The sequence below is a fragment of the Pelophylax lessonae genome (assembly GCF_965119305.1).
Source record: "Pelophylax lessonae genome assembly, chromosome: 5".
NCBI lineage: Eukaryota > Metazoa > Chordata > Amphibia > Anura > Ranidae > Pelophylax > Pelophylax lessonae.
In genome coordinates this window covers 74,782,462-74,791,739 of record NC_138772.1, presented here as the reverse complement: position 1 = coordinate 74,791,739, position 9,278 = coordinate 74,782,462, and the positions used below count along the sequence as shown (strand labels likewise).

Sequence of the window (9,278 nt, the reverse complement as noted above, 5' to 3'; positions counted from 1 at the left end):
TGGTGTCTATGGGAAATCTTGGTCAGTTTGACATGGCACTGCTCCCAAACCATAAGTGACAGGGATACCAAACTTAGGGAGCACCGAGAGGGGACACGGGACTACAACATATCCTATTTGTGGCCAGCCAGCTTGCCAAGGTAATCTACCATATCATAGTCCTGGATCCCCTTAACATGCTCCCCAAGCTTGGTATCCTTGTCAGCAGTGCCATGTCAAGCAGACCAAGATTTCCTATGGAGCTAGTGTATTTACATGCATTGAGAAATGAAAAAATGCATTGCTTCACTTTAAGTACATTTTCGTTTTACATACATGCTCTGGTCCCATTGTGTACTTAAAAGTGGGTTATGCCTGTATGATTGAAGGCCCTGGTTAAAGTGTATGTAGAGCCTAAACTCTTTTTTTTTAATCTGGATGAGGTTAAAAAGTGGTGGTTGCGGTGGTGGTAGGTTCCAATTGCTTGCTGTTTGTGTTCTTGCTGAGGACATTCACCCTCATTACCGGTCCTGGTGCCTAATGTCCCTATTGCATAAAGTGATGAGAATTGCAAACATTTTGAATTGTCACAGAAACAGGAAAAGATGGAAAATGTTACAATGGGTCATCTATTCTGGTGACCAGTGTCCTAGGCTAGGTTCACATATGTGCAGCTGCGGTTTGCAGTCCAGGGTCTGGTGCGTTCCTGTTCACCGGTTCAGGTGCAATTTAGGTGCAAATTTTTGTCCGAATTCGCACCTGAACCGAACCCAAGAACACACAGGACCCTTTTTTTAAACCACACCAGACATGTGTGAACTGGCCCCACTGACAGCCAGTCACATTCACATGTCATGCGAATTGGATGCGTTTTAAACCGCATCCAATTCGCACATATGTGAACCCAGCCTAAGAGTTAACATGTCCTCATACTTCCTGATGTGTTTGTGGGACAGAAAGTGAAGGGGGATCTCCTTGATGTAATACAGACATCAATATAGACAGAGGTCATAATCATTTGCTAATTAATTTAAAACTAAAAAATAATTTTTTAGGGTGGACTGACCCTTTAAACTAAGGTTCTTTCAACCTTCTCTTCTGATAACTGCTAATTTCACTCTGTGGGCGGCGCGTGTAAACAGACCAACTGTCTGTTTACAGCCGATTGCCCTCTGATCCGATCTGTCTAGTTTAGTGGTTCTCAACTCCAGTCCTCAGGGCACACTAACAGGCCAGATTTTAAGTATTACCTTGGAGAGATGCAGACTAGAATACTGCAATCACTTATTTTCAGTTATCTGGCAAACCTGGCCTGTTAGTGGGTCCTGAGGACCGGAGTTGAGAACCACTGGCCTAGATGGAGGGGACAGATCCTCTTCTGAATATTTTTTAACTGACCGGATTGGATTGGAGGTAGGAGGGTGTAAATGGCCACCGGTCCATAGGGATACATGAACCATCTGATCAGATCCCCCTGAAAAACTGACAGGCAGACCTGATTGGATCGCCTTTGTTAAAGGGACCTTATTCTTTATGACCTGTTGACCCAAACAGGGCTCATCTGACCATTATTCTACCTTGCTACCAGGACTGCCACATAGGAGGGACCCCGTGCACAATACTGACACAGAAGGCCTATATCCTGCCTGACTACGGCTGTATAAACTCACACTCAGCAAGCCTATTCTCTGCCATATTGCTTTAGAAAGTATGGTTTTCTTCCAACACAAACCAGCATACCGTATAAAAAAACTTTTATTCAAAAAGGAGAAATATTAAAAAATAAATTATATTCACTTTTCTTCAAATTATTAACAAGTGTTTCTTCCATTTTTGCATATATCAGATTAAATTAAGTATAAATTATACATTCAATTTCCAGGTTCACCTAAACAAATTGTAATAAATATATAAATATTAACTTGATTGCCATTGGATTTGTACAGATATGATAAATTACATTGCACAAGGTGAGCTATGTACAAATATATACACACACGCACAAATAAAGATTTACAAAAGTGTCAATAAAGTGCAAGTCCACTTCAAATGTCCAGACACAGTGTCATGGGTGGCTCATTTTCAATGTTGTTAAGAGATGATTTGTTGAGTTTTCTGGGGTCTTCCGGGGTCCAGACTTTAGCTGTCCGGACAATGTTCTGGTCCCGGAGTTGTTTCTCATCGGTCCAGGATAACGAATGACCGGCTAGAGGGGGCAGACCATAATCTGGGTCACTTGGTGATGGAGATCCTAGAGAAGAGAGACAAAAAGATATTCAGGTTTGTTTCTCCTAATAATTGCCAGTCATCACAACATTCTGTTTTGGAATAGGAGAATCATCTGTAGGCTGCAATAATTGCCCCATAGGTTCACAATTAAGCTTCCTTAGGTGTTTTTGAAGCATTTTTCTATGCACATTCTTAAACACAATTTTAGGCTTCAACATTTTGGTTTTAGCCAATGGAAAGCTAGCGAATAGGAGAAGGAGAGGCTTCCTAAAAATATGTTTTTCAGGGGCTTCCATTGCAATCTATAGATCACAAAAATGGGCTACTCTGCCCCAAATAAGGCCATGTACTTTTTTGGGCTTCAAGTGCAGTTTTTTTACAGTGGGACTTTAATTCTACTTCAATCCCGGTGACAATGGCCACCAGGAAAAATAGAAAGTGTGAATCTCCTTGGTGAGGACACAGGCTGTTATACAAACCTGACATGTTCTAACCTCTACCTACTCTAGTCATAACTAAAAATAAAAGATTTGGCTTTAGATACACTTTAAATCAATCAGCTAGTGAAAGACAAGGACTAAAATTCTGTAGCTATCCCACATGCGTGGGTGCCAGTTTTCCCAGAAAATGGAGCATTTCATGAATTCTAGTAATCATGACCATTCATATATTGTAAAATACTCCCATTGATAAGGAAATTTGGCACTAGCTTAGAGTGACCATGCATATGAAATTATAAAAGCAAGCAATACTCCTGATCATAAGCAACACTTATGATCATTGGGTTGTGTCTGGCCTACAGGGGGATAGTAGTGTAAATCTTTGGTCGTTGGAGGTGCTTGTCATTACAAAGGTTTTCCATCATGTTGGAACAGGTTGTATCCATCATTCTATATAGAGGAGTGAAATATCAAGTATGATTTGTGCTGTTGTCACCACTGAGGGAATTGTGACAGCTGCTGGTGCTCGGATGATCTGCTGAAGGGTAGGTAGACATCGCCACACCAGTTTTCTTAGTAAGATATGTATGTATTCATGGAAACCCTCAGGAGACATAGGGCCCATTCACACCTGTGCATTGCGGCACGGCATGCTAAAACGCATGTGCAATTACACACTGCAATGAAGCCCTTAAGCATTAATAGGCCCTAAAAGTAATGTTTATGGGTAATATAAGGGAAACCTGTGCTGAAACAATATATATGCTGTTAAAATGTTTATGCTGCTGCTCCAAGTGAGCCTGCAACACAGTCCCTTTCACCTCCTGTGTTTTCAGGTGCAAGCACTGCTCATCCAGCCATGTGGAACAAGTGCAATAGGATCCAAAGGGCTGCACACTTGAAAACTGCATCCACTTTATTAATAATGTTCAAAGCTCCATATACAGCAAACATAGGCACCGTGGAAGCAAGGAAACACAGTAAATGTGTTTTGTGCTGCTAGCGCTTATTCATGGCTGAATGTCCTGAATAAGCACTAGCAGCTCAAAACATGTTAACTGTATTTCCTTGCTCCCATGGTGTCTATGGTTGCTGTACATGGCGTTTTAAAGATTATTAATAAAGTTTATGCAGTTTTCAAGTGTGCGGCCCTTTTGATCCTATTGCAATTGTTCTATATATATATATATATATACTGTATACATATATATATATATATATATATATATATATATATATATATATATATATATATATATATATTGGCAATACTGAGCTCTGAAAATGCAAGTTGCCTGGCTGTTCTGGGTTCAGTATTTTCATTTTCCAAACAAGGGACCAGCATTCAGTAAGTTAAAAATGCTGATCTGAAAACTTTCTCCAGGTCAGTTACTTAAATGATTGAAGAGGGCCATCATGATGGGCAGGAAGCTTGCATTTTTAGAAGGTGATTAGCAATGGAAGTCTCTACAGCTTTCCTTTAGTGGTGGCCACAGGTGGGCAAACACCATAAGCAACTACAGGAGCTAACAATAATCAAAATGAAGAATGGTCTATGATATAAAACTATATAGACCATCCGGCATAGTGGAAGATCCCTCAATGCTGGTCACTGTCAAAATTGTCTAGTTAATGCAAGTGAAGCTACAGTCACTTACATTTCACGCAAAACGCAGTCTATGGCCAGCAAAACTTGTCTACAGGTAATAACAGTGATATATTGGAATGTTGATTTTAAATCATTGGAGTGTATTTATCAAAGTTGTAATGACTAATTTAGTCCACATTTTATTAAACAATTTGCTTTTTACCTGTGGGATATGTAGAGTATTTAGGTATTGTAGCTCACATTCTAGAACAACTTCCAGCCTAGTGAATACCATTATTATTTCCTAAGGGGGGCTTCTGCTGGTTCTACAACTATTGTGCTTTATCTATTTTCATCACAAGGTAGAGTTTTAACAAGCTATTTTACTGCTTTCCATTATTGTTAAGGATGCCTTGATGCCTCATAGTATTAATCACATTATAAGAAATATGGAGATTTTTTTTATATGCAAAGTGGATCAATGTCATAGGGAGAGGTCTCACAAATGTCCCAGGTTGTTGTCAGTTCCATGGTGAATCACTAGCTGGACAACTTTTGTCTCAGTGCTCAATTTCTACAATCTTCTTCTAATAATATTCCATAGATAATGTGCATTGTGGATGATTTCCTAAAGGGGCAGAGGGGCATTTTTCAAAGGTAATATTCAATCATCTTAATTTAAAAAAGGGTGAAGCTGTGTTAGGTTTGAACAACCAATCATGTACAATGGAAATGTTTTCTTGACATGATCAGATGATTAAAGAGAACATAGCTTCATCTGATCTACTAAGATAAGTAAACACTTACTTTGCATAATGTACATTCTTTCCTTTATTAAATCAGTCGCACTACATTGACTTTTCTGTTCTTTAGCAGGGGTGACAGTAGCCTTGGGCAGCAAATGATTTGACACAATTGGAATCATTGATTGGAAACATTAATTTCAGCTACAATGACTGTACTAGCAGAGTTGATCAGTAAACATTGAACACTGAACAGAATATTTAGGAAGAAGGCTTTCTTAGAAAATGTTGGGGAACTATTAATTCTAACATGCTCTTTCAGGGAAAGCTGGGACCAGCAGTGCTACAAGAACTGGGAGCTAGCAGGTGCACTAACTGCCAGTTAGTTGCCCTAAAGCTGCTGTGGAAATTTTGAACTTTTGTACATGCTGGGATGACCACCATTTGGATTTTGGGCTTTTGGACATAGTCACAGGGTGACTTTCTAAAACTGGAGAGTGCAAAATCTGGCGCAGTTGTGCATGGTAGCCAATCAGCTTCTAACTTTAGCTTGTTCAAATAAGGTTTGACAAAAAACCTGGAAGCTGATTGGTTTCTATGCAAAGCTGCACCAGGTTTTGCAGTCTCCAGTTTTAGTAAATCAACCCAACAGACTACAGTAAGGGCATTAAAGAGTCTCCAAGGTTCTTCCTAAATCCTGACTCCAGAACATCTCCTATTTGTAACACCTAACCAGAGAAAGCAAAGCCCTACTCCTCTCCAATGTCTCTTTCTAAATCTGTACCAGGACTTTAAAGTCCCAAAATCTAAAGATTCGTATTACATGCATCCTAGGTGAACTCGGGCTGGGACATGTAGTGCCCCAAAAGCTCCAGAACCGTAGCTCCTGCCCCTCCTCTCCAGTCATACCAAGAACTTGAAGTTGTCTAGTGTAAGCAGGTGGGGACTATGATGGTACCCCTTTCTCCTCAATAATTCTGGCAATAGTAGTTCTTCATTATATACATTTTGTAGTCTGCTACAGCCTTGGAGGTCCCCAGATCCTAGACTTTCTACTTCATTTTTCTAGAACTCATAAAGCGCTTTACCTCCCCTACAATTAGAGAGAACTATTCTCTACCAGCTAAGGGTTAGAAGCTTGTGTTGAGAGTAATGCTTAGGAAACAGTTTTTCTGGGGTAAACTCAAGTTGGGACTTCAAAATTCTAACAACTTTAGGATATAACATTGCTAGTATTTCTAAAGTTTTTCTAGCTATGAACCCTTGCTGGGCTCCTTGTTCTTCAAAGGCTATAGAGAAATGAGACCTGAGTTTATACAAGGGTTCAGTGATCTCTAGAAGTTCTAGTGTTCATGTTTCTTTGTTGTTCCCCTATATTCCCAGGTGTAATGTCAGGTCTTATAGACCTTCATGGTGTATACCAGGCTTCCTCAACCAGTGTTTCTCCAGAGGTTGTTTGAGCAATTTGTGCCTCTCAGATAATTTCAACTTCTCATTGACACCATAGATCTTTTTAGCTATCTGTATGGGTAATTCTTCCTAATTACAAATGTAAGGAGCATTCTTCCCACTGACCATCACTCTAATGTATCCTGTAGATTGTAGATACAGAATATCAATTTTAGCCAGGGTTCCCTGAGATCAGAACGTTTTTTTTTTTTTTTTAGGGTTCCTGTATTTAAATGGTTGAGAAAGGCTGGTGTTCCCAAACTCAGTCTTCAACTACCCCAAACAGCTCATGTTTTCACACACATTTGCTTTAAATCAATGTCAATTGCTTGGTATTGATGACAACTATTTTATCTAAAGGAAACTCCTAATACATGGTCTGTTGGGGGTACTTGAAGACTGAGGCTGGGAATCACTGGTGTAGAGGCCATCCCATATTTTCAGGTTCCCAGGTTTGAATTAATGCTGTGACAGTTCTTCAGCAGCTACAGAGGTCCATATCTAGTTTAAGCTCCCTTTAGCCCCTGCTGGTCTCCATCACCTGGAGAAGTTTTGGTCTACAACCTCCAGGTCCCCAATTGTGCAGAAGTTTAGATCTACAACCTTCAGGCCCCCAGATGTTTAGGTCTACAAATTCCAGGTCCTCATGTGTTCAGAAGTTTAGGTCTACAGCACCAGAAGTTTAGGTATACAATCCCAAGGTCCCTAGGTGTGCAGAAGTTTAGGTCTACAACCCCCAGGTCTCCAAGTGTGCAGAAGTTTAGGTCTACTACCCACAGGTTGCCATGTGTGCAGAAGCTTAAGTGTATAACCCTCAGGTCCCCATGTGTTCAGAAGTTTAGATCTATAACCCCCAGGTCCCCAGGTGTATACAAGTTTAGGTTTACAACTCATAGGTGCCCATGTGTTAAGAAGTTTAGATCTACAACTCCCAGGTCCCCAGAAGTTTAGGTCTACAACCCACAGGTCTCCATGTGTGCAGACGTTTAGGTCTACAACCCACAGGTTGCCATGTGTGCAGAAGCTTAAGTGTATAACTCTCAGGTCCCCGTGTGTTCAGAAGTGTAGATCTATAACCCCCAGGTCCCCAGGTGTATAAAGGTTTAGGTCTACAACTCCTAGGTGCCCATGTGTTAAGAAGTTTAGATCGAAAACTCCCAGGTCCCCAGAAGTTTAGGTCTACAACCCCCAGGTCCCCAGAAGTTTTAGTCTACAACCCCCAGGTCCCCAGAAATTTTGGTCTACAACCCCCAGGTCTCTGGGTGTGTAGAAGTTTAGGTTTACAACCCCCCAGATCCCCAGGTGTTCAGATGTTTAGGTCTCCCATCACCTGGTCCCCAGAAGTTTAGGTCTCCCACCCCCAGGCAGGTTCCCAGGTGTGCAGAAGTTTAGGTCTCCCACCCCCTGGTCCTTAGAAGTTTAGGTATCCCACCCCCACCCCCAGGTCCCTAGAAGTTTAGGTCCCCCCCCCCCAGGTCCCTAGAAGTTTAGGTCTCCCACCCCCAGGCAGGTCCCCAGGTGTGCAGAAGTTTAGGTCTCCCATCCCCAGGTCCCTAGAAGTTTAGGTCTCCCACCCCCAGGTCCCTAGAAGTTTATGTCTCCCACCCCCAGGCAGGTCCCCAGGTGAGCACTCACTTGTTCCTCTGTGACAGATGATGACCTTCTTAGGTTGCAGGGAGCTCTCAGTATTTTGGTTCCTCAATGGGAGGTCAGACTGCACCAGCTCGCTGAGAAAGTTTATGTAGCCGATGGCCAGCCTCAGGGTGTCCACCTTGGAGAGTCTCTTCTCATAGGGCAGGGTGGGGATGTGGGACCGGAGTCCCTCGAAGGCATCATTGATGGACTGCATCCTCCTGCGCTCCCGGACATTGGCCGCCTGCCTGAGTTGCTGCATCTCAGCATCAGACCTCATCCTCCTCCTCCTCTTCATCGCCCCACAGCCGGAGCCCTTCATCCCCGGGGACAGGTCGCAGCCGACCTCCCCGCAGTCATAGGGGAAGCCCCCGGAGGATGAGGTGGACGAGAAGGAGAAGTTCCCGGCGTCGCAGTAATCTTCCCCATGTAGGATGCGGCTGTCCTTGTAATAGTCCTGGATCTGGCCGGTCAAGAAGTCTACATCGTCCTCCAGGAAGTCCTCAGCGTCTAGGTGGTCCCTGGAGGACTGGTCGGTGAAGAAGTCTTCCTCATCGAAGTATGGAGAAGGGAAGGACTCCAGCCCTGTGAACTGTTCCAGCACCGTGTCCATGTCGGGGGTCCCGGGGGGCTGCGAGCTCTGCTGTGCTGCTAGACAAGGACACGCCAGGATTCTTATAAGAACATCCAGAGACGCGTGCCTGGACCGTCAGCCCTCAGCCAATCAGCGAGCTCCCCCCCTCCGGTCCCTGCAAACACCTACAGGTGCCAGGCGGACAGCCACGCCCCCTCGCCGCTTCTCACACAGGTAATGGGTCGCCCAGCTGCTGAGTCTTCCCAACACAAGGAGGGGGGCAGCATGGGCTTGTAGGGGGACAATGGGCACAAATCATGGTGTCAGCCGCTCATAATCAGGACACTCCATGTGGACAGCAGCCTACGGCACACTGCACAGCCAGACAATGAAATGTCACAGCAAGTCCCCCCCACCCAGTCTGACTCCAATAACACGCTTATACCAGACTAGAACCCCTACATCTGTATAATCAATAATCACAGGGAACATTTGATTACTCCTAATTTCCTTTAATAATAAATATATAAAGCATTGATTTACTAAAACCTTTGCCTGTTACCAAAAGTAATCCCAGACCTGTAGAAGCAGAGGATGGAACCCAGTGAAAAGGTCATCACTTCATCACTTCAATTTTCCAATCA

The 9,278-nt window shown here is 43.1% G+C and overlaps 1 protein-coding gene across 1 annotated transcript; it reads right to left on the bottom strand.

Moving 5' to 3' along the window:
* Positions 1-1,789: 1,789 nt before the first annotated feature.
* PTF1A (pancreas associated transcription factor 1a) lies at positions 1,790-8,673 on the bottom strand (the record flags this gene model as incomplete). The annotated part of the gene is made up of 2 exons (XM_082259368.1): positions 1,790-2,230; positions 8,064-8,673. The coding sequence occupies 2 exons, from the start codon at positions 8,671-8,673 to the stop codon at positions 2,025-2,027; spliced, it is 816 nt and encodes a 271-aa protein (XP_082115494.1). The 3' UTR covers positions 1,790-2,024.
* Positions 8,674-9,278: the final 605 nt, after the last annotated feature.